The 26459-nt window shown below is 35.4% G+C and overlaps 1 protein-coding gene across 1 annotated transcript in view; it reads left to right on the top strand.

Annotated features, from left to right (window-relative positions):
- TNKS (tankyrase) overlaps positions 1–26459 on the top strand; it is a 176426-nt gene that overhangs the window by 84824 nt on the left and 65143 nt on the right. Inside the window, exons 4-8 of the mRNA XM_067721868.1 lie at positions 913–949; positions 1709–1784; positions 22736–22830; positions 24312–24378; positions 24686–24872. Of these exons, the coding sequence (XP_067577969.1) occupies positions 913–949; positions 1709–1784; positions 22736–22830; positions 24312–24378; positions 24686–24872 (462 nt within the window). The remainder of the gene's footprint in view (positions 1–912; positions 950–1708; positions 1785–22735; positions 22831–24311; positions 24379–24685; positions 24873–26459) is intronic.

The raw sequence follows: 26459 nt of genomic DNA, 5'->3' as shown, positions 1-26459 counted from the left end.
GCAAAGACTTGTTTGTTAGTTCTTGAATGCTCTAAGAAATTTGTATTGAAGATTCTAAATTATATACCTATTTTCAGTCTGTGATATATTAAAAAATAGAATGGAGAAAAATTATTCACATCTTAATGGTTGGATGTCTGCTTATTCTCAGAGACCCCAGTCTCCTTTTAAAAAATATTTTTAAGATTCATTGTTGTTAAACTTTAGTATTGAATTTGTATAAAGTGTAGGTTGCAGCACGTTAGAATATTATTGTCATTTAGGAATGTATTCACTGTTTCGGTTTTTAGAGCACTGCCTCCAAGGGGCTCATAGCATTTGGTACGTAGTTCACGTATTTCTAGTCTACAGACCTACCCTATCGAGGCAAAGGCTTCTTGATCCTGATATTTTTTTTCTTCTGCTATAAAGCTCAGCAATGGTAATTAATGTGTGTTTTTTTTTTGACAAAACTTTCCATGTCATTACAAATAAAACTGAGGTTTTTTGAAGACTAGTAATTTGTACCTTTAAAGAGCCACATTATTTTGCTTTTGTCTCAGAATGTATTATGCTTCACAAGTATACTGTGACAGCCTGAATAGAAAAGGGGGGAGGGGACATTGTCTTCAACTGGCATGCTGTTATCAGAGGGAATGTGTTTCTGGACACGAGATTTAGCATTCATTGGTCGTCTGAAGAAAGCTATTTCATCTGAGGATTGGACAAGAAGCTGCGTCAATTTGCTGCCCGTCTCCAAGGCACTGGTGATGCTGCCTTCACAAGCTGGCTAACGTCACGGCTCCATCACCCAGCGGGGTGTGGACTCTCTTTTTCTGTTCTTTTCTATTTAATTCTCTATTTGCTGCCTACTGCATTTCTTAATCTGTCTTCTGCCAAATGCTAACAGCATGATATTTTGCAATCATCTAGGTGAATACAAGAAAGACGAACTCCTAGAAGCTGCTAGGTAAGTGATTCCATTCATTTTAAGTGAGTATAATGCATTTAAGGGAGAAAAGGAGGAGGGCAGGTGGAGGACTATAAAAATTATAACATGTTATTGTCTTGCTTGGATTTTATACGATAATGCGGGTAAGACCTTATACTAAATCTTTGTATACTTTATTTTGCACGATTAATGTATTAAATGAGACTGTCTTTCAATATGGTGATGATTGTAAGGTTAATTTTATTTGGAACATTTCTTAAGGTAACTGCAAACCCGAGTTGCCGAGCTTTTCGAATGATATTCTTGGAGTATTTAAATACCTATATCTTTATTTTTCTCTGGAAATTTTTCTAGCCAAGCTTGAATGAGGGGCATGAAGTAAATGTTAAAATTCTCACCCATTTTCTTTTGTTCTTGTTCATTTATAATTTAATTGATTAGCTTTTTACAGCATTTTATATGTGTTTTTAACTCCAGTGTTTTAGATCACTTATCAGAGTAAAGTTTGTTTGTAATTAAGAAGGTGACTTTATGCAGATAAATAAAACAAAAATGTAGAAAGCTACCTTATCTATGATATACCACTGGATGATGATTAACAGGAATTATTAGGAATATATTGATTGAATTGAATAAAGCAAAAGAGATTCATTCAGAACCATATTAAAGAAATCAAAGCAAGCCCATATCATTTTCTACTCTCTTGTAAAAAATATCCATAAACATTCATAAGAAGCGCTATAATTTTATAGGAATTGACTTACTACCTTTTTGTAGGAGTGGTAATGAAGAAAAACTAATGGCTTTACTGACTCCTCTAAATGTGAATTGCCATGCAAGTGATGGGCGAAAGGTAAGTCATTTAAAATATAATATTCCCCTTCAGTGATTTCTTTTTGCTTTACAGTTAAAAATTTTAAAGTTGGCATATATATGTGTATATACATATATATATACACACACACGTATATATACATACATATATATGGCTGTATTTTACTGGTACCTTTTAACTGTAAAATGAAATGCTGCTGTGACATGTTCATAGAGCTGGTGAAGCATGGATCTTAAGCCTTTTCTCTTAAATGTCAGACACTGAAAGTTATTTGTTAAATGGAACTGCAGCTTTTTTATCGATTAAAATTATAACAACTTATATTATTTTCTGTGTATGATAATGGAAATTAGAGATATTTGTTTACATCCTAATTACCCATCTTGGTTAGGATATAATTTTTATTTCTTTTTGGCAGAGGAAAATTTGTTTGCTAGGCAACCAACACTTTTTCCATTTAAAGCTGAGAAAATGCTAATGATTTTTTTAGATCTATTGTAACGGCCCTGCTTTTTTTTTTATTGGCTAAGTTTTCATCGTTATATATTGAAAGAAAGTATTAAAGCAGAGAAAAATATTCTGTATTAATATACAGTTGTCGTAAATGTAAGGTAATATATAAAATATGCAGTGGTATCTTCATTATCTGCTTCATATTCTTGCTGAATAGAGACTGAAAATGTAATCCTTTATAGCCTTTGGTATCTGACCGCAAAGTTTTGCAGTGATTTGCCTTATAGATATGGAAAAACAAAACACTTTGTACTATAAAGTCTTTTTTAAAATGTCGGTTAATTTTTTAATGTTAAAGGATGGCTTTTATATTTTTAAAACCTAAAACATTTTTAAAGTTACACTGCAGATATTGAGGAATTTCTTGTACCTAATAATTAAAGAATTAATTCCTTTGGAATTATTTATATCGAAAATATACTATGGAAAGTATCAGGATGGATGGTACCCCTTAGAAATAATGAACTGTTTTGCTTTTAAAAACTAATTTTTCTCTGAGTGATAATTTTATAGATTAAAATTATTCAGCTTTCCTTTCACTTTTTTCCCTATACTAATGAAACACATATAATAGTGACATTGAATTGAATCCTTCCAAATATATGTTGTTATTGAAGATGGCTTGTATATTATTTCACATGGCCTAATGAATGTTTAGTTTCTCTGGATAATTTGGAGAGAGACTTGTACTTTCATGGTAGGTTAAATTATGTATATATAAAGCTATAAATTAGCAAAGATTTACTTGGTACTATTATTGACTTTTGGGAGATGTTTTTAAATGGTTACTGCTCATTTTCCCTTCAATTTTGAAGTTGCTTTGGGAGTTTTAACTTCCTTGAGTTACTTTGAGTTCCAGATTTTGTTTGGATCCTTTTAGTAGATAAAGCGACTTTTATCACTATGCGGAAAGAACCCTTCTTATCTGTAAATGCAGGTATATCTTTAGACAGAGCTCTTTTAGAGCCCAGCCTACTTCAGTTTTCCACAGCCATTTTAATATTCCAAAATTTATGTGAGATTACTATAACAGGAGTCAGTTTCCATCCCAGCCTCATTCTCCCATCCTTACCCTTATACCTTGACAGCCCCATTCCTAGCTCAGTAAATCAAAATAATTAAGGAGTGTGAACACTGATAATTAACAAATTACCTCTTCTCCTTGCTTCAGTCCCTACACAAATATGTAGAACTTCTTTATTTTTCCTTCTCCCCAAAGGAGAATACACTTCCTTTATTCCTGTAGCTGAAACTAACATATTCCTCATTCAAATTCCTATGGCTCCTTTTCTGTATTACTCTATGGCATTTACCGCAGAGTTCTTGAATTGTGGTTATTCATACGTATCTTTTTCTTCTACTTGGCTATTAGCTCTCTTTTGTACCGGACCAAGCTTGGCATTTTGCATGTAGCAGAAACTTAGGCTACGAATATTCTCCCAGATGAACATAATTTTATCCTTCGAGTGAAAAAAATCATCTGTGCTCTTTGCCAGTTAGAAAATTAACTCAGAAGTATATGAATGGGGAATTGTATATTTTCTGTTATTATATATTATTACTAGTATTATTTTATCAATTTATTTTTGAGTAATTGTACCACAAGGGAGAATTATATATTTTAATGTGTAGAACATTTTTAAGTACATGTCTCAAATATTACTATTATACTGAAGGTTTCACAACATATAAATAATGTAATAATTTTCCAAAATATGCTCCTATACTTTTTTAGATTATCAATTTTCTCAAATTAGATAGAAAAAGAAAATTAGACTTAAGCGTTTATTAGGTTTTGGTGCTATGCATATAACATAAAAAATCATTCAAAATTGTTCATCAGAATGCAAATAAAATTTCATGTTTAAAATTGAATAATGTTCATATTTAGATGTTACCCTTGTTTATGGCACAGAGCAATTCTTATTAGATATGCCAGTTGCAGTAAAGCCGTGAAGTGGTAGATATTGTGGGTGCTGATGGAGATTGGGAAAAGATTCTTTAGTTATGACAGTCTCTTTTGTTTTCTTGCTATTGATATCAAGAGGATGTGTAAGCAAATCTAGCTGCTGAATTACAAGTCAATCTTATATATTTAGTATTTTTCCAGGCCATTAGCATGTGTTTATCTAGAATTAGGAAGTCAGATTGTATATAAACAAGAGGATACAGGTACTTTACATGTATAATAAATTAGTCAGGTATATGAAGTTTTATTTCTTGAATTTGCATTTTAGAACACAGTGCAGAATTAAATTCATTTTTAGCAGGTATTTAAATGACTGTATCAATGCTTAACTGAATCCTTGCCTGTCACTGTTTTTACTACGATTCCTGGTTTGTAAATTTTAAAAGCCCATGGAAGTGTCAATTTTGTAATGTTTTTAGAAAAGCAGTGTTCCTTATACACTAACTAGTGGGTGGAGAAATTGCCTAGATATATGTGGGGGGTTTAGACGTCAGCATTCCTTTTGCAAGTGGTACGTGGGCTTGTACAGTGACAGTGTAAATTTAAATAGTCTCTTAATTCTGTACTGTGACCTGATGGTTATCCCATTAGGTAATATCTCAGTGGTTAAAATTTTTATTTCCCACAGACATTTGTTTTTATAACCTGTAGAATCTGAAAATGGTGAAGTACCAATAAGGTTTTAAGTAACTTACGTGGTTATATTTTGCTTTTATTTGACATGTAAATCAAAGCAGAGCTTGACTGCTCTAGAAATTTCCAGGTGTTGTTGTTTTCCCTAAAAAGCAAAGGCAGAAACATTTTTTGTAATGTTTTGTTCTAAAATGCTACTTTCATACAATTACACACCTGTTCTAATGCTGGCCACTTTAGAAACATAGGGGCATAGATATAATTTATTGTTCTTCTGTCTCCTGCCCATTGTGATTAGGCATAGCATTCCATAGTTTCTTATTTTGAATTTCAGCGACCAGGTCCTTAAAACAGATTGCTTCCTTTCTGTAATTCCTGTACTTTCAAACTTAGATGTCTTGTCCTTTGATCTCTCTTTACAGCATGTTCTATCATGATCAGACATTCTGTTAGCAATTATCCGAATATTCTGGTCTTGTTTGCTATATAAATTTGAGATGGCGGTCGTCTCTTGTTTTGCAATATTAATTTTTATAAGGATACCTTTTTACAATGAATGAAAATAAGTATTTGAATACATCTCAGATTATTCCAACACTCAACCCTCTTCAGAGCTCTTTTAAGTCCCTTTCCTGGCTGCCTTTATCCCCTTCCAAAATAAATGTCCTAAATTTATGCCCTCCTTATAACAAGGAATAGGTTGGAGTTTGGCATTACTGTACATATTCCTAAATAGAAATAATATGTATCTTTGCATGCATTTACTATGCATACTATTGCTGTAATTGTATGTCACCAAATATTGAAAGTAACTAATGGTTGGTTGGAATTTTGTTTTTATTATAAAATATTCAATGTTATGGTAGTTTCTTTCTGCTCCTTTTGTTCATTCAGTCAGCACTCAATACATGCCATGTATAGGTCACTGTGCTAAGTGTCATGGGAGATAACTGTGTGTTTAATGGTATTGGTTCACAAGGAGCTCAAAATTGTTAGAATGATGAAGACATAATCCAGGACATTGAAGCCAGTGCCTAAAAAAATATGATTCCTTTTGCTGTGATACAAAGTGTAGATTTAAGGTGAGATTTTTTTCTTGCTCTTTTATTTTTAAAACATTAGTATTTAGACATGTATGCTCTTCTGTAAGAAATCACAAATTTAGATGAAAGGCAACTGGAGGAGCATGATTTAAATTCAGAAAGATTAACTGAAGAGTTTCTCTAAATGTCAGATTTCTACTGTGTAAATGTTTGCTTCCATAAAATAGTTAATAATGAATAAGACTCTGGAAATGGAGAACAGTAAATTGTTTAAAAACTATTTTTTAATAGAGATCAATCAGAAATAAAGTAGAATTTAGTACCATCCCTTGTAGATACCATAGAAAACTATGTGATATAGTCAAAAGAGCAAATAGGCTTTGAGGCCAAACAGATGGATTCTGTTCTCTGCTCTTCCACTTTCTAAGTGTGTGACTATGGCTCTACAGTTTTCAGTGTATCCTTTACTAAATGGGGATAATGATACCCATTCCACAAGACATTTGAGAGGATTAAATGAAATAATGTGATAAATGTAGCACATAGCAGAACTTCAGAAACTTAGATCCCTACTCCTCTGCTACATTTTTTGCTTTTGAGCGTATTTAGAATGGACACAAACATACTTCTGAGTACTTCTGCATCCCCCACTTCTCCACTTAAATTGTCTTTATTACCAAGCTCAGTCCCAGGTGGCATTTGGATAAAACGTAGGTTACCAGGTAATCTACAAAGCATACAATCGAATTAATTGTCTTGGAACTTGGTCTTTGTCTCCTCCCCACCCCACATCACATTTAATAAATTAAATTTGTTTATTTTTGCAGCTTATAAATTCAGAAGTGTGTTCATAAGATACATATACCCGTTTTTAAAGAATATATTTATTAAAAATTAATATCCAGCTGAAAATAATGCCACAACATTCATTTGAATTCCATAAAGCACATCCAGTGTAGCACAAAGAATATGTAGGATTAATGCAATGGTTTTTGCAATTTATACTTAAATTTTAGGGTTATGTGAATTTGTCATATTCTAATACAGTATTCTTGGTTAACACCTCCCTCCTTCAGTGTAAGTCTTCTCTAAATATTTTGCTGGAGCAGGATTTTAACAGTCCTCATATTGTTACTTTGACAACCCCTCGATGAACCGGGCCTCTCATTATTTATGCTCTTGTCTAGTCCCCTCCCACACAGACTGTGAACTAAGCCTGGGACTACTTTGATGAATAAAATGAAGTAGAAGTGATGCCATGCCAGGTTGAGGACTAGCCCTTGGAATTGGCCTGGTAGCTGCAGTTTCTTGCTTTTGGAATACTCTTTCTTGGATCCCAGCTGCCATGCCATGAGGAAGCACAAGCAGCTGTATGGAGAAGTTCATGTGGGGAAGAACTGAGGCCTCTAGCCAAAGACCCACCAAGCTTGGTTAAGGCTCTAGATGACTAACTCTCCACGTGTCCTAGACTTTTAGCCTCAGCTGAGTGTCCAGTCCAGCCTCCAGGTGACACCAATCGTCCTAACACCTAGCTCATACCACATAGAGCAGAAGAGCCACCCAGGGTGGTTTGTTATGTAGTAATAGCTAACTGAAATACCCCTGCCATAAGAAAGTATTGAGTATAACTCAATGCATATTGTCTATTGGTCAAGAAAGTTTGCGTCATTTCTCAGGCAGATTACTGAAAATGGTTCTCTCACAGCTGCTTGGAAGAATAAGTGAAGATTTTTAAACAAATCACCAAACATATTTATTTCTTTTGATATGTTCAATTACTTTGTATTTATATCTTACAATTTAAGATTTTTTTTCCCTCAGAAAGCAAAAATTAATTTTATGCACATCTTTATGGGTCATGGCGTTGTAGGAAAAAGCAGGAAGTTGAAGCTAGAAGACCAAGTTTTAAGCTAAAATTATTACTAGCTATGTGATCATGGCAAGTTTTATTATATCTCTGAGTTCTCAGTCTTTTAGCCTAAAAAATGATGGCTTTGGGCCACATGAGCTCCAATTTACCTTTCAACTCTAACATTTTAAGATTGTTATGTATTTTGTTACTTATTTTTCATCAGAGTAAGTAATACAGACTTGGATTATGTAAGAGTCGGCAGATAAAACACTCCTGGTATCTGGAATAAAGTTTATATACAGCCTTTTTCCCCTTTAAGAAAGTGTTAGCATTACCTGAGGGCCCATGCGTGGCTCCCTGTGGCCTTTAGTGGCCTTTATCATCCTTCTCTGTTCTTGCCACATCTTGGTAGATAAAATGTCAGACCATTTTTTAGTGTCCAACTTTTCTGGCTCATAGTTTAGATGTTACTTGGGATTATAAGAAGGTCAAAATGCAGTAAGTGTGCATTAGGGAACTCTTCAAGTACTTTAAGTTTAATTATATATCTAATCAAATCACTTCTTTAAAGTACATCTTGCTGAACAGTGCATGTCTTAACGGTAATGCAGAAATCCCTTGGAGCAAGTTTTCTTGCCTGCTTACGTTGGGATATAGTGTATAAAATCTTTATGCATGTGTATATTCATTGTGTAACAATAAGGCCTGAAAATGTCTTTTTTATTTTTCATTAGGGGATCACTACTACTAAAACAGTCTCTATTTTGTCGAGCATGACATGTCTCCTGGTGAGGGTAATTAGTACCCATGCCAACTATGTTCTGTTTTTCTCTTTGAGAAAAGAGTTTTTAGTAGGAAGGGACCTGTGTTAAAAAGCAGGTCGTAAAACTTAGGAATTCAGTCAAGCTCAGCTTAGCCACCCTCCTCAACTTCGGTTTCTCCTATACTCATATCCAAAAACCACAAGTTTCCTGCACTTTTCAATATTAGACTAATTGAGGGATAAAAAAGGAGCGAGTACTAAATCATTTTGCTGGGAACATGATTCATTATTAAAATTTGATTTAGAAGCCAAATTACAAAAGTGATATTTCAGTATATCCTTTTAAAATTGTAAGCATCTAAGTTTAAAGTGCTTCTTCTGACTCTCCAAGTATACCAGACTTTATAGGGTAGGTTAGATTACAGCTGCAGCAGTAGCTTGAAAAACATCCATCTGGCAGAGTGGCAAGGGAATAGGAGGTCAGGTAGAAACACAGAAGGTCACTTTATGCTATTGTTGATGTCCTAGTTCTTCAGTGAGTGGAATTGTGTTATTTACATATAGTTATTTATTAATTATTACATAATAAAGGTATTTTAAAATAGCCCTCTAGGGCTTCCCTGGTGGCGCAGTGCTTGAGAGTCTGCCTGCCGATGCAGGGGTCACGTGTTCGTGCCCCGGTCCGGGAAGATCCCACATGCCGCAGAGTGGCTAGGCCCGTGAGCCATGGCCGCTGAGCCTGCGCGTCTGGAGCCTGTGCTCCGCAACAGGAGAGGGCACGGCAGTGAGAGGCCCGCTCACCGCAAAAAAAAAAAAAAAAAAAAGTAGGCCTCTAATGATTATGATTTGATTATGGTCTCTCTGGCTTAAACTGTTTAGTTAATGTCAGTTGACAGTAGCTTATTCCGCAAAAAGTTTTTAAATCCTTTTAGTAAAGGGTGAACCTTAGTATGTGAAAAAGGCTTGCTTAGTTACAAAAAGAAGTCTGATGTCAGAAACTCTTCTGGCCTAAGGAAAGGCAGCAAAAAGTGGAGAGTTCATTATGGATTTGAGAACTCTGATATTATCTGTAGCTTTGAATTGGTATTATTAGACACAGTTGTTTGGCCATAATGTGAAAACAATATAAACAATTAATTTCTTAATTCATTGTGTACCAGTTACCTGGTATCTCAGTTAGCTCGGGCTGCCATACCATACTGGGTTCCTGGCTTGTGGAGGGCTGCCTTTTTGCTGAGAGAGAAAGAGAGCTCTTGGCTCTCTCTTCTTTGTAAGGGGCACTAATCCCATTATGAGGGCTTCTACCCTCATGACCTCATCTAGCCCTAAGTACCTCCTGAAGGCCCTGTCTCCAAATCCCATCATGTTGAGGGTCAGGTCTTCAACATGTAAACTGGAAGGGCGGACACACTCACCTGGTTATTTTTGTATGCTACTTTTTTTTTCTTTTTTAAAGAAGTATAATAATTGTTCAGGAAATCTCCCCTCCCCCACCTCTGAAGCATATTCATCCATTCTCTCACTTGCTTAATTAATTTAGAATTATAAAAGGAAATTTCTAAAAGTATCAAGAATCTTAATATCCTTTTTAAAAGAAGGCTATTTTCAGTGACTAATAAGAAAATGTCTTTCTCTGCTAAGAATGGCATCAATAGTAAAACTTTAAAAACACTATAAATACCGTGCATAATTATTTGAAATACATATTGGGTAGTCAAATTAGTAAATTTGGAAATAGACTAAATATAAAATACTTCATATGTTGATTTTCCTTTTGTAAAGATGCTTTAATTTTTCAGTAGTAACATGGTAATACCCTACTCTGAATACCATAAAAATTCCCCTAAAGTAATCTCCTAGTGTCTGAGAGGGTTCAATACCCATTAGAATTGGGTAAGGAGGCTTCCGCAGGGAATAGAGCTAGAGACCTCTGCTCCTGGCCGCCTTTGGCTGCTGAATTCACATGTGCAAACTCAGAAATGTCAGGACTCGATCACTGAAGGAACTTTGAGGTAACAGCATGTCTCCCAAGCCCTAGAGCTCTGAAGCACACTACAATCAGATAACAGAATTTCTCATTCTCTAGTTTATACGGTTAAAATGACTGTCCAAGGATCTAAGGTGGAATGATTTCCCCATAAATAATCTTTAAATGACAATTGGTAGACTTGTTTCCTTGTACTTCCAGAATAAGTCATCTATCTGTTGAACGTTAGTTAGAATCTTTGATGTTTAGATTTGAAAACTTAAGATTGTAAATATTAATTATAAAAAGGAATTCATGTGAGGTTTGAGTAGTGTGAAAACTTTTCTTTTGAAAAGTATAAGACATCAGGTTACTGTCAGACCAAGAAATTTGATGTCCATAAAGTCTGCCAGCTGTTTCTCATTAAGCAATGCAAAATTAATGTTGCACCTTCTGAAAGTGCTAAGCATTCTTTTTTCTTTCCCATATAAACCCTATGAGAGGACACTAGAAACTCATTTTCATGCATACATTTCAATTCTTCAGCTGATTCTGAGGCTGAAAAAGAGAAACACAAATTTCTGGCTGTTGAAGAATCCCCTTGGAGTTTCCACAATGATAATGTTGAGTTAAAATTTAATTAAGTTGGCATTCAGAGCTTTACCCTCACAAAATTACCCTGTGGATTACCCGCTCTTTATTGTCTGTTCATTTCCTTTCCCCTATCCTTCTCTTCCCCATACATAAGACTTAAAGTAAGGATAGTCCTTTATAGACTCATTTTAAAAAATAAACTTTTACTATATAAGGCAATTGAAGTGCAGAAATTTTGTTTTATGAGAAATTTCATAAATTCTACAAATTTTCAAATGCCTTAGGTTCCTTCCTAAAGATGACTACATATGTTACTTTGGAAAAGCATACTCTTTGAGACTAAAATATCAATCATTATTCTACCTCACAGAACTTTATTTGGAAGAGGACTTAAATGCCAACTAGTCCAACCTCCCAGTGCAATGCTGGAAGCTTTACTGTAATGCTGACAGGTTGTCATCTGGCTCTGCTTGAATGCATAGCCAGACCATATCTGGATTTAGCACCAAACTTAGGGTTTCACAATTTAAGGAGGGATGGTGACCAGGAAGGTAGTCAAGAAATTATTCTGGAAGAAGCAGTTGAATCAATTGGAGGGATTTAGTTCAAGAAAAGACCAAATGACTGTTAGAGATACATAGAAAAATCCAGCACTAGGAAAGAAGCAGGTAAATTTTCTTCTCCAGTTTCAATATTCTGTTATTCCTCCATGTCCCCTGATGCTTATTATTATTATTATTATTATTTGCGGTATGCGGGCCTCTCACTGTTGTGGCCTCTCCCGTTGCGGAGCACAGGCTCCGGACACGCAGGCTCAGCGGCCATGGCTCACGGGCCCAGCCGCTCCGTGGCATGTGGGATCCTCCCGGACCGGGGCACGAACCCGTGTTCCCTGCATTGGCAGGCGGACTCTCAACCACTGCGCCACCAGGGAAGCCCTATTTTATTTTATTTTTTGGCTGCGTTGGGTCTCTGTTGCTGCTCCTGGGCTTCCTCTAGTTGCGGCAAGCAGGGACTACTCTTCGTTGCAATGCGCGGGCTTCTCATTGTGGTGGCTTCTCTTTGTTGTGGAGCACGGGCTCTAGGCGCGCAGGCTTCAGTAGTTGTGGCACACAGGCTTAGTTGCTCTGCGGCATGTGGAATCTTACCGGACCAGGGCTTGAACCTGTGTCCCCTGCATTGGCAGGCAGATTCTTAACCACTGCACTACCATGGAAGTCCTCATGCTTATTATTTTAAATAACTTCTTTTGTTAAGAAGTCCTACATTTCTAGGGAACCCTCCTACACTGTTGGTGAAAATGTAAGTTGGTGCAGCCACTATGGAGAACAGTATGGTTTCTTAAAAAACTAAAAATAGAGTTAACATATGATCCAGTATTCCCACACCTGGGCATATATCCAGAAAAGATGAAAACTTTAAGTCGAAAAGATACATACACCCCAATGTTCATAGCAGCACTATTTACAATAGCCAGGACATGGAAGCAACCTAAATGACCATCAACAGATAGATGAATGGATAAAGAAGATACATACATACAGTGGAATATTACTCAGCCATAAAAATGGATGAAATAATGCTATTTGCAGCAACATGGATGGACCTAGAGTGAAGTAAGACAGAGAAAGACAAATATCATATGATACAAATTGTATGTGGAATCTAAAATGAACTTAATTACAAAACAGAAATAGACTTACAGACATAGAAAACAAACTATGGTTACCAAAGTGAAGAGGCAGGGGAGGTATAAATTAGGAATTTGGGATTAACAGTACTATATATAAAATAGATAAACAACAAGGACCTAGTGTATAGCACAGGGAACTATATTCAATATCTTGTAATAACCTATAATGGAAAAGAATCTGAAAAAGGATATATATGTGAATCACCTTGCTGTATGCCTGAAATTAACACAACAATGTAAATCAACTATACTTCAAATTAAAAAAAAAAAAAGTCCTACCTTTCTGGGGCATTCATCCAACAGTATGGTCACACTTTCAGTATTGATAGGGTTTGATCTGAGTGCTGAGTTGAGTCAGAACTACCAAAGTAATCCCTGCCTACCAAGAGTAATTCTCCTGCCTCTCAGCCATACTGATCCATTTCTGAACATACTATCTAGAACCTGAGTGCCCAGCCAAAGGAAAGGAAGGAAGGCAGAATGAGAGTTCTGAAGTCAGACTTACCTGCATATGATCTCTGACTGTGCTATTAACTTGCTGTATTAACCCCCCTGTTTCTCAGTTTCCTCATTTGTTATATGAAGGTAATAATAGTTTCTAGTTCTGGTAGTAGTTGTGTAAAGTAAACAAGTTAATACATAGAAAGTACACAGTAGATTTTAGCTGTTATTTCAATAAAATACTTGGTATTTTCAAAATGTTTTTATATGTTTTATTTCATTTTAGCCAGAAAATAACACTGTGAGGAAGCCAGTACTATTGTTACCCAACTCCCTCCCATTACAGAGATAGTGACTTCAAAACATTAATACGTTAAACACTGTTAGGTTGTAGGAGTAATATGTCTATTTATGAAACTAGTCCTGATTTAATCTGCTGTGATGGGACCGTATCTATTATTAGGTGTATTTAGCTCTAGGCACTGTGCTTTAGAGAACTGTTGACCAAGAATCCCAGGACCAGAAAAAAAGACTCTTAATGGGAAAGAAGTCATTATTATTAGAGGATCTAGTAAAGTGTATTCTGTAGAAGAGACAAGTTAAAGGAGATATAGTTTGGGGGGAAGGTGTGAATAAAGTATCTTTTTAAAATTTTATTTCTACTTTGGTTCATCAATTTTCATTCTCCAGATAGTTTCTCTTTTAAATTATTATTAGAATAGCCCAAGAGTTGAGAAACTTCAAGGAGACTGTCTAATCTTTATTATGGTACTACTTAAAATACCTCTTCAGAAGACAGGCATCAGTGATGAGATATATTTATTTCCATGGACTCATGCCCGTATTGATTCTCTAGCTTTTAATTTGGCTTGATTCTGATTTAAGTATCACTGTCTCAAAGAACTTCTTAGCTGTACCTCACAAGCCGATTAATCATGTCTCTGTGCCTAAAAGAAATTTAATAAGCTCTGATTATGCAGTTATTATATCTTCCTGGGAGTTTTGTATTAAAGGCTGATACAGTATTTTATTTGTAGAAGGGGAACACTGATCTATCTTAACCAAATGATAAGTTTGAATGAGATGTGTTTTGTTAAGATAACCAGAGCAGAGCTGGAACATTTGTAAATGTCCATTTATAAGGTGATGGTTAAATAATTACGATGCAGCTACACGATGGAAATACTATCCAGAGAATAAGATAGACCTCTATGTGCTAATATTCTAAGAGAAGAAAAGCAAATTGCAGAAGGAGAGTTGTCAGTATTGTAGAAAAAGAAAGAAAGGAGGGACAAAGACTGTCGTAGATTTGGTGAAACATAACGGCCCAATAACCAAATGTATTCTTCCTGACATCCGGCAAATGAACTTTTAAAAGTTTTTGAGACAGACAGGAAATTTGAATACTGACATGGGCATTAGATGATACCAAAGATTTACCACTATTTTATTAGATGTAATAATATCGGGGTTTTTTAAGAAATTGCCCATAATTTTTAGAGGCACCTACAGAAGTATGTAGTGTCTTGAATTTGCTCCAGAATACTTCAGTGGGGAAAATAAAAGAGATAACAGAAGCCAGTGTAACAAAGTCTTAATAATAAGTGATTGTTGAATCTGGGTGATGAGTACATGGATGTTCAGGTGAACACTGAAAGATCTGAGCAGATGATAAAGTTTTATGATTCTTCTCCTGATTTGGTAAAGTAGTAAGTCTTGCCTTATTCTGAATGCATGTGTGCCCTTGCAGGTGGGCACACACACACAGACACACACGCTACTTTCTGACTTGGGACAGCTCCGGAAACCAAGAAACTCATTCAGCATTAAGCCTAGCTAGAGTAGGGTGATCAACCATCCCAGTTTTCCTGGGATGCGTGGCTTTCCTGAGACTAAGAATGTCTCGGGCAAACCAGGATGAATTGGTTACCCTAATCTGAAAAATTCAGGAGGATTTGATCTAGGTCAAAGTGGAAATCTTAAAGAAAACCTCAGTACACTACACATCATGCAGTTAGGCAGCTCTCTGATGACTTACATCCTGGCTTCTCAGTTGTGGTTTTGTTCTTTCCTAGGGAACGCTTCAAACATCACACAGGCCTGTGTTGAAATGTGGTGTAAATCTTTCACACAAATTCAAAAATCAAATTCACCAAGCTGGATTATTCATATCCCCTGTTCTCTTTTATTAACGTAAATCAAAAGCTAACCATAACTTTCATTTCTTTTTTTACTAGTATGAGGCACTGTGTTAAGCCTTCTAACGTAAAATTAAGATATGCTGTTCATTCTCAATGAGCTCACAGTGGATTAGAGGAGACAGACACATAGGTATTTAACTATATGATTTCATGACAAGTGTTACAGTAAAAGATTGTGGCAAATAGTTTTAAGACTGTCTTTGGCAATCTTTTTAGTGACCACTTTTTGTTGCAAAAGTAGTGTCCAAAGACAGAATAAGAGGAAAGGAGATATTTATCTGGAGTACTGGTATTTTGGAATCTCATTTTAAAATCTTGTTTAAGGATTGCCGCAAATTTTGTACAGGCAGACCTCGTTTTACGCTTCGCTTTAGTGTACTTCTCAGACACTGTGTTTTTACAGATGGAAGATTTGTGGCAACTCTGCGTTGAGCAAGTTTATTGGCGCCATTTTTCCAGCAGCATTTGCTCACTTCATGTTTCTGTGTCACATTTTGGTGATTCTCACAATATTTCAAACTTTTTCATTACTCTATTTGTTATGGTGATCAGTGGTCTTTGATGTTACTACTACGACTTGCTGAAGGCTCAGATGATGGTTAGCATTTTAATGATGTATTTTTTAACTAAGATATGTACATTTTTTTAGACATAACACTATTACACACTTAACAGACTACAGCATAGTGTAAATATAACTTTTGTATGCACTGGGAAACCAAAAAATTTGTGACTCACTTTATTGCGATATTCACTTTATTGCAGTGGTCTGGAACAAAACCCACAATATTTCTGAGGTATGCCTGTACTTTATAAAAATAGAACAATAATAATAGTCTTAAGAAATTAAGAATTTTTATAATATTTTATGTTTCTTAGATGAGAAGTGCTGTAAAGATTGGGATATTCTGTCTCTGTGTTAACTTCAAAAGCTTTCTCAGTACTAACAAACTGAGGAACCTTTCCCCAGTACCCAGCAGTCATTTGTGAGATAGCCATGTGTGTTTTGTGTTAAATGCTAAGATTCCCTTAGGATTGAATATGTAACAATACATTTAAATCTTGAGACGTAGTTTTCATGATTTCTTTGCTCAGTAGGAAAAAAATATTTGGAAATTAAATTTTGATATTCTAGGCACATAATAAAATATAGGTCTTCCAAAGGTGATGGCTGCATTGTGTAACTATAGGATTTTCTTGCTTTGATATTTAATCCTTAGGAATACTTTGTCTTCCATTGTTCGGATTTGTTAAGGAGTCATGTGTGAAATTAAATTTAAGTGGGAAAATATTTTGTTATTTGTAGGCCTTTAGTTTTTTTAGCAAATTAATAATTGTGGCAGTTGAGCTGTTTGGAGTGAACCAGAGTGAACGATGAGGTCAGAAAGTTGGAGGTAGTACTGAGAGATTGTCTGTGGCCTTCTAGATCATTATAAAGACTTCAGCTTTACTTAGAGTGAGATGAAGAGCCATTGGAAGATTTTAAGCTGAGGACCGGAGCATCTAACATTTTAACAGGATCACTCTGCTGCTCTGTTTCGTAGGCTCTCAGAGAATTATGCTGGAAGCAAGGAGGCTGTTACAACCAATCAGCTGAGAGAGGATGGTGCTTAGACCAGGATAGTGACAGTAGATGTGGTGAGAAGTGATGGGATTCTCAAGAGACTTTGGAGATAAAGCCAACAGAAATAGTCTGATGCAGTGAGCATAGTGTGTGAGAGAAAGATGACAATCAAGAAAGACTATCAAAGTTTTTGACCTGAGTAACTAAAAGGATGGAGTTGCCATTAACAGCAATAGGAAATTCTGCAGAGTAGCTTTTGGAGGGAATACTAAGAGCTCAGTTTGGGACATGATAAGCATGCAGTGTCTCCTGTATATCCGTAAGGTGATGTCAAGTAGGACGTTAGATTATGAGAGTTTGGAGTTCAGCAAAGAAGACTGAACTGGAGATAGAACTGAGGAGTTGTCAGCATATAAATGTTTAGAGCCCCAAGACTGCATGAGATCACCAAAAGAGTGAGTGTAGATAATGAGGAAAAGAGATCTAAGGACACAGTCCTGGAGTTCTCCAATGTCAAGAAAGTGAGGAGCAACCAGAAAAGAAGTGTGGGTACCTAGGTGTCCTAGGTTTCCAAGGGGAAAACATTTCAAGAAGGAAGAAGTGCTCAGCTATGTCAGATGATGCTGATAGGTAAAGTAAGATGAGGACTGATAAATGACGGTTAAGAAATAACTTCTAAGATACTTAATAAGGTGATAATAAGTAATAACCACCATTTGTTGAGCTTTTTCTATGTGATACTGTATTAGGTGCTTTATATAGTTATCTATAATGCATGAAATAGCCTTATATGGTAGGAATTATAATTCTCATTTTACAGATATTAGAAACCAAGGCTCAGAGACATTAAGAAGTTAGTCCAAAGCCATATACCTTGTAAATTTTGCAGAGGAGGAATGCAAACCCAAGGCTTAAAAGCCTCCACTCACTTCCTTATATTGTGGTGCCTGCACTTCTGTTAAAGTTGCATCCACAGTTTTATAACAGGTTGTCAGTTGTTCCTATTTTAACTATGCATGTATGTGTAGGATAAGTTAATGCATTATTGTATGCTGCAAATCTATATCATAAAAAGCAAAGATAAATGTATATATATAAGTTTATTGTTTCCTATGGCCTGATTCCAAGGAGAAAACTTTGAATTATGAGATTTATTTAAGTAAGGATTCTTTTTTCTGTAAACATTTTACAATATGAAAATATTAGTAATAACATTTCTCTTACAGCAGAATAATATTAAGATGGGTTTTTGATAGAGTTTTTATATTTGCAGTTGTTTCATACTTTATCACCCTACATGTTTTTTTATTTTATTCTTTTTTTTTTTTTTTTTTAAAGAAGATGTTGTGGGTAGGAGTTTATTTATTTATTTTTGCTGTGTTGGGTCTTCGTTTCTGTGCGAGGGCTTTCTCTAGTTGTGGCAAGCGGGGGCCACTCTTCATTGCGGTGCGCTGGCCTCTCGCTATCGCAGCCTCTCTTGTTGCGGAGCACAGGCTCCAGACGCGCAGGCTCAGTAGTTGTGGCTCACGGGCCTAGTTGCTCCACGGCATGTGGGATCTTCCCAGACCAGGGCTTGAACCCGTGTCCCCTGCAGTAGCAGGCAGATTCTCAACCACTGCGCCACCAGGGAAACCCCCTATTTTATTCTTTTTATTGCTCTACATGTTTGACTTTTAAAGTATTCCCAACAAAAAATCTGTTTTAAGAATAAAGATGAGGTGTGTAAACTGACAGTGACTGCTGTCTTGTGCACAGTGATGCCTTAAATGTTTGATTCTTGTGTTTGCTAGTTTACAGCCAACACAAAATTATTGAGTAACATGTGTGAGTATTTTACAAATGGGCCTGCTTTCCTTTTTTTTCCAAACCAAAATTACACTCTGTTAATTATCCTAGCATTTAGAAAATTACTCTTATCGTTGCTATGCCATTTGGTAGTTGAGGTATAAAGTTGGCACTATGTGGTAACCATTCACTAGATCACATGATTTTAATTGCTTTGCATCAGAAGATAGCATTTAGTATATAATGTTTAGTGATAAATTTTTTTCTAGAGGAAAAACTCCTGGACTCTTAGTAGTATAAGCTTGTTCAAATCATTGTTTGTTCTCAATTTGTACTTTTTCTTTTTGCTTTATACCATTTCCTCAAATTTATTGCAGGCATTTCACAGATTTGTATGTGCCTTCCAATGATACTGTTTAGTTTGCACAGTTAGCATCCACATTGGAATGACTCCTCAGAAAGTTTCATCCTGCTTGTTCTGTACTCACTCTCCCTGTGAGTTCATCCACTCCCATAGCTCAACTAATTCTACTTAGATGCTGCTACCATTTTGCTAACTGACACTGTCGTTATCTCCCTCCTAGATTAGTCCTGCAGGCTTCTATTCAGGTCTTCCTGTTGTTAGATTTGCCCTCCCTCTCCAGTTTATTCTCTACTGAGTAACCAGAGTGATCTTTCCAAAACTCCATTCTTAGTCCCATTACCACTAGGGTATCGTATAGGCACTCAAACACAATAAACCCAAACCTCACATTCTCTCCCTTTGGGTTCCCTTTCCTTCCCTTCCCTTCCCTTCCCTTCCCTTCTCTTCTTCCCTCTCTCCCTCCCTCCCTTCTTCTTTTCCTTCCTCTATCACTGACATTTCCAAACTGGAAGCTGCTATATCCCTTACTACTTATTATCAATTATCAGATTCTAGCAATTCTCCTTCCTAATAGTTTTTGACACTCACTCCTCAACTTCATTTTTTAACAACTGCTCTTTTTCAGGCCTTCTATCACTTTCTGCTATTTCAATTACAGAGCCTTCTAGTTTATTTGAGTTATATAAGTTTTAAAATTATACAGATTAAAAATTATATTACCATTTTCAAAGCATTATAGATAATTTTTAGTCTCATAATGATTTTTTAAAATCCAGAAACTAGATATAATTTTTTGATTTGGCCTTCTATATGAACAATTAGTGTGTGTGTGTATGTATTCATTCATTTAGGGACTTAGTTTATTTTCAAGAATAAGAAATAAATACTATTATTGACCCAACTATATACAAATAAAATTTTGTAAGAGATACTTAATATGAAAAAAGAAAATCTTTTTGTGCATCAGCAATGAAATTGTCACCTTTTCATTATAATATTAAATGTCAGCTATGTCCTTTGAGAGCTTACTGACACATTGACCATTCATCCAAAGCAGTTACTGTCTCTTGAGGAAGCTTCCCAACTGCAGTTTAAAGTCAAATTCAGCCCTGAAAGTGGGCCAAGAAGGAGTGACAGGAACTAGATTTACCTTCCTTCCTGAAACAATTAAAAAAAAAAACTGGATAAAATATATGAAACTGGTTTTAAGAAGTTGAACATCAGGCAGTACATAGTAGTGATCCTTGAGTGATAGGAATCAAATAAGGTGAGTTCTGTGATTGCTCCAGGTTGCTGCCTAGAAAGAATTTCCAGGCCTTGATGCAGGGAGGGAAAATCCAGGAGGCACCCAGTGGTTTCCCTGACTTGAGAAGATGGAATTAGAAGATTGAGGAGACCAAGGTGGCAAGAGTTAGCAAGGTGGAGGACCAGGGAAGGGAGAGCTGCACAGAGAAGAGAGCTCCAGAGAGCTGCAAAGGATCCCCTTACTATCTTCAGCTGAGTACTGATTGATACAGATATGAGGAAACTACCTGAGGCTGATAAAGGAACCGCCCAAAAGGATTAGAGGTAACAATCCTAGCAACTCACAGAGACTTTAATCATTTCTGTTGCCACCAGCCAGAAGGGACAAACCTCATAATTCATTAGATATCATAGAGTACTCAAAAGGGTAATGCTTCAGTAGAAGGGGAAAATTAGTCCTAGAACAAAGGCTGCTCTGGTCCTGCTTACAAAGCTTAAACACGAGCTTTGAAAACAACCTAACATCTGTACAATTGGAGTCCCCAAAAGAGAGAATGGTAAGAGAGAGGGCAGAAAAAATATTTGAGGAAATAATAGCTGAAAGTTTTACAAATTTGATGAAAACTGTAAATAATAGATCGAAGAAGCTCAGCCAGCCCCAAGCACACACATACACCAAAAAAAGAAGGGAAAAAAAAAAAAAACTGTACCAAGGTACAGCACAAGTCAAATTTCTTAAAGTCTGTGATAAAGAGAAATTATGAATGTATCCAGAACAAAAATCACATGTACATAGGAGTAAGGATAGCATGTAGGCAGATTTCTAGTCTGAAACAATGCAAGCCAGAAGATAGTGAAACAACATCTTTAAAATGTTAAAGGATGGGGAAAATAAGCCCTGAAAATAATTTGGTAGTCCCTAGAGGTATCATTTACAGTAACATTTGACAGGTGTCTGAAGGCAGAAACTTGGATGGGCTGCTTGTTTGATGATTCAGAAATTTTAGTCATCTGTTTTTATATGGCATTTTACATTTTAAAGGTATGTGGGTATATGTGGGAGAAAACTTTTCATGCACTTTTGAAATAGCTAGGATGGGTGGTTTTATCTCCATTTTACATGTGAGGAAGCTGAGCTGTGTAGGTAATATAACTTTCAGAGTTCCACAAGTCCAGGACTGTGATCCTGTTTCCTGACTTCCTATTCAGGACTCTTTTCCAAACTATCTGACCTCATTATTAGCTGTGTATTGCTCAAAAATAGTTCCTAAACTTAGAGACTGTCAGAACATATAAAATGTATGGAGTGCCTTGAAAGCAGTAATAGATAGCACAGTATTAAGTAATTCTATTGTATCAAAACATGTGAAGAAAATAAATTGAAAATCTTATTAAATCCCAAGGCCCAAAATAGAAGACATGAGACATGGTAGTACATTAAAGTATATTAGACCCTGTGTGAAAAGCCATTACAGTACTGAAACTTTAAATAAATGAGCAGAGATGGGAAAATTGCTATGGTTGCAGAGAAACTTTTAATTAAAGTAATGTTATTTCTGATTTTTTTTAAAAGGTGAGGACACGTTTGATTATTTTAATTATCATATTATATGTGAGCAGAGCACCTTTTAATAACTTGGTTCAAATTAAAATGTGGCAGAAATTAGTTGGGAAGAAACTTTATTTTCCTCCTGTATTTATACTGCATATGCAGTACATAAAATAGAAGAATTATATACTATCTTGGCATATTTCATCGTATCCAAGATAGGAAATTAATTCTGACCCATTACTAGCAACCTAATGGAATGAATACGTCCATTGTCTTTTTTGTTTCCACTAGAATTTCTTCAAATATTCTTCAGAGATGATTTTCAGCTTTTCCTATTAAAGAGAAATTTTGACAGCTAGCTCTTTATGATAGAATTGGGATTGAAAAGTTAGAATTTGAAAGGTGGACAGGATGCAAGTAACATAAAGAAGAATGTTTCCAATTATGAGCAATATGAGCCCCGACATGTCTTCCCAGAACAGTAGGAATGGTCCATGATGGAAAGAAATTAAGAAATAATGTGGAATAGGTAGGGTAGGGCTTGATAACTGAAGGCCTTGGAAAACCAGTAGGAGAAGTAGGTGAATGGCACTGAAGTTAGAATTTACTCCTGAGATGAGTGAATTGTCTCTCATCCAGTTAGGAAATAGGAATTTTTGGCACTTCACCTCAGTATTTTCTGTGTATGTTAACACTCATTGTCTTTAAATAAATAAATACAGATTAGATGCCAAAGCAACAATTATTTACCTGAAGAGGGGGATACATTTTTCTTTCTCTTTTCTATCTAGTCAACTCCTTTACATCTAGCAGCGGGCTACAACCGAGTTCGGATCGTTCAGCTTCTTCTCCAGCATGGTGCTGACGTGCATGCAAAAGACAAAGGGTACGTGTATCAGCGTATTTCCTGTAGTGGTTTCATTCATGGATATTTACTCTTTGTTTTCAACATCTGATACACTAAAGTTTTTGAGCACTAGACAAAGTCTTATATCCCATTGCCTTACAGCTTGTGTAGCATTTTAAGAATGTTCACGGTGATTTGACTTCATTTTCATGTTCCTACTAATTAAGGATTCTTCTCATAACAATTTCCTAAATTAGTTTAATTTTACTGTATTCTATTATTTGAAGTTAAAATTTGTTTCTCTCAATTGCAATTACTATTTTTCAACTCTTAAGTTACACTGTAGAAAGATAGATAAATAAAAAATTCTGATAATCCAGTAACATAACTATCCTATTTATCAGGTATGAAAGGACCATCTCTTACTAATAAACTAAAATCATAAGTATACGTAAGTATACAATATTCTGATTTTATCCTGATGAAATCTTGCCCATCTAAACTGAGAAAACCTAAAAGGTCCTTATGAAGGTTGATATGGGAGAGAGGTATCTGGGAACCAAGAAAGCAGTATATCATTTATTTTATGAATAGGTGCATTTTGGAAACCTTTGTACCACTTTCCTAGCTAACCTCCAGGGACATGTGAATTGGGTCTGCTAGCCTATGTGATGGGCTAACATTTCTCATTTATGCCACTTTAATATCTAAAAGATAATTGACCTGACTGCCCAGATGAAGTAGTGTTCATATTACACTGATGAGCAGCATAAAGAAAAGAAGCCCTGGAGCAGGCTTTTGTTCACTTTGCCCCTCTCCATGTCAGGAAACACAGACAAGAAGAAAGAGCTCAGTACTTGAGACAGTTCTCAGAAGAGGAGTCCATCATTTAAAATCTGCTCTTTTTGGTGCTCTTTCTCTCTTGCCTGCGCCAGGTTCTGTGCCACATGTGAATGGTGTTCCCATAGTATAGGGGCACAAATGCCTGATGCTCTTGTAAATCTCTTTTCCTTTGTGCATGTCTGAAAGCAGATGGTGTACAATAGGTGAGTCCTCAAGATAAGTACACCACAAAAAAGAGGGTCTTTGACTCATGCAGAATGATAACTCAGATATGCAAATTGTAATAGTTTGGATATTGAATTCTTATGCTGGAAATTACCATGAAAGTGAAATAAAATGGTAGGAATATTTCAATTCACTATCAGTTAACATGTATTTTCTATATACACTTACTATATAAAGCATGCGATTTTCAATTAGTACATGCACTTCTTCCTTTTACCAAAATTGCTTTTCTAATTGGTGCTTTTATCATTATATTTAATGACATACATAAAACAAGATAAATACAAAAGGTTGAGCATTAGTTATGCTTTGTATTCTCTTATTTAATACTTCAAAATATTTTAAATATAATTGTACTAGGATTTATTAGATTTTGTTTCTTAGCACTTCTTGGATAAATGACTCTAAGTTCTTTGAAATGTCAGTATTTTAATTGGCCTTTTTCCATTTAGTGGACTTGTTCCTCTCCATAATGCATGTTCATATGGGCATTACGAAGTCACAGAACTGCTACTAAAGGTAAGAGAAATTAAAAATATTGAATATTATTTGCTTTTTTTTTTAACTCATCATGAGCTTTCATGCGGGTTTTTTGCCAAGATTTTTAAGATAATAAAATTGTTTTTTTTTTAAGGTTCACCATTGCCTTAAAATTTTTTAATTATTCAGCTTATTTTAAACTATTTTTTTAAAGCTGAAATTAAAGAAATTAAAACAATTGTTGACATTTCAGAGTTATAACTGAAATTTACAGTCAAATAAGCGAGTTTGTTTTTGATCCAGTGAAATGATTAGTGACCTATAACTTTTTTTTTTCTCAATTCAGCATGGAGCTTGTGTTAATGCTATGGATCTCTGGCAGTTTACCCCACTCCATGAGGCTGCTTCCAAGAATCGTGTAGAGGTCTGCTCTTTGTTACTTAGTCATGGTGCCGATCCCACTTTAGTCAACTGCCATGGCAAAAGTGCCGTGGATATGGCTCCAACGCCTGAGCTCCGGGAAAGATTGACTTGTATGTATTTATATCCTAAAGTCAACATTGCTTGTTGTAAATTGTAATATCTTTCTTTTTTTTAATATTAATTAATTTATTTGGTTGCGTCAGATCTTAGTTCCAGCTCACCAGTTCCTTAGTTGCAGCACGTGGGCTCTTTAGTTGTGGCATGCATATGGGATCTAGTTCCCCGACCAGGGATTGAACCCAGGCCCCCTGCATTGGGAGTGTGGCATCTTAACTACTATTCCACCAGGGAAGTCCCTAGAATATCTTATTTTTGTTATTAGGGCTGTTGTTTTGTCTAACTTAGATAATAGACTTCTATTCTTACATGTTCTCTAGTTTATTATCCTCTTTTCTTATCATTACTTTTCTTTTTGAATTCTACAGGAACCTCACATACATATACTATGTTTATTTTGTGTTTATTGAAGCCTAATTCTAATTCATGTGTTAAGTAAGGCTCCTTTTTTATTTTAAAGATAAAAGAGGATGATGAGTCCATCAATAACCATCTATTGAATACCTACTATGTTCCAGGAACTTGAAATATAGCAGTGTACAAACCAGAAAAAAATCTCTAAGCTCACAGAGGTTATATTCTTGTGCTATTGGTAGTAATAGATGATATCTAACATTATGGAATACTCACTATTTCCCAAGCCCTGCAAGTTGCACATTCATGTTTTTATTTATGTGTGTTATAGCCCAAGTGCAATCACTTGCCCAAGTTTAAATAAGATAATTTTTATGATTTGGTGGAAGTAATCTTCTCAGGTACTGATACATATTACCTATGTTTACATATGCATGTTTTTAAATAAACTTTTAGAATAGTTTTAGATTTACATAAAACTTAACAAAAATAGTACAGAGAGTTCTTTTATACCCTATATGCAGTTTCCCCTATAAACATATTAATATGGTACATTTGTCAAAATAATGAACCAATACTGATACATTATTAATTAAAGGCTGTACTCTATTCAGATTTCCTTATTTTTTTACTGAAAGTCCTTTTTCTGTTCCAGGATCCCATTCAGGATACCACATTACATTTAGTTGTCATATCGAATACTGAGATATATTTAATTCTATATGTAGGCATTACAGGTTTAAATTAAAGTAGGCGTTACCTACCTAATTTTTCATTTGTCCCATGGTTGATATTCTCTTACATCTAGGATTCTAAGAATCAGATAACTAGATTTAAACACCTGAGAAGACCTTTAAATGATAATTTAAGAAAAAGGCATAGTCAGAATGAAAACATCATCTAAGTTTAAACAGATTGTAAATTAGTTTATGTTAATACAGGAAGAGTTCCTTGCAGTTTTGATCTTGTTTAAATGGAAATTTAAACTTATTTTGGTACCGGAACAGATGACATCTACTAGATTACAGGCCAGCACAAACCAGATTATAACTGGGCAGATGTCTTAGCAATGAATCCTTGTAGAAGTGCATTTATTCTCTCTCCCACTCATATGACTCTTGCCATATGTTATCTTGCATTATATAGTGCATTTTTCTATGTGTTGTTCTGTCTCCCCAGTGAAGTTTAAATTCTTAGAAAGACCTTTGGTTTTATTATTCTGTCTT

The sequence above is a fragment of the Pseudorca crassidens genome, chromosome 21 (genome assembly GCF_039906515.1).
Source record: "Pseudorca crassidens isolate mPseCra1 chromosome 21, mPseCra1.hap1, whole genome shotgun sequence".
Taxonomy (NCBI): Eukaryota; Metazoa; Chordata; class Mammalia; order Artiodactyla; family Delphinidae; genus Pseudorca; species Pseudorca crassidens.
This window is presented reverse-complemented; position numbering and strand designations above follow the sequence as displayed.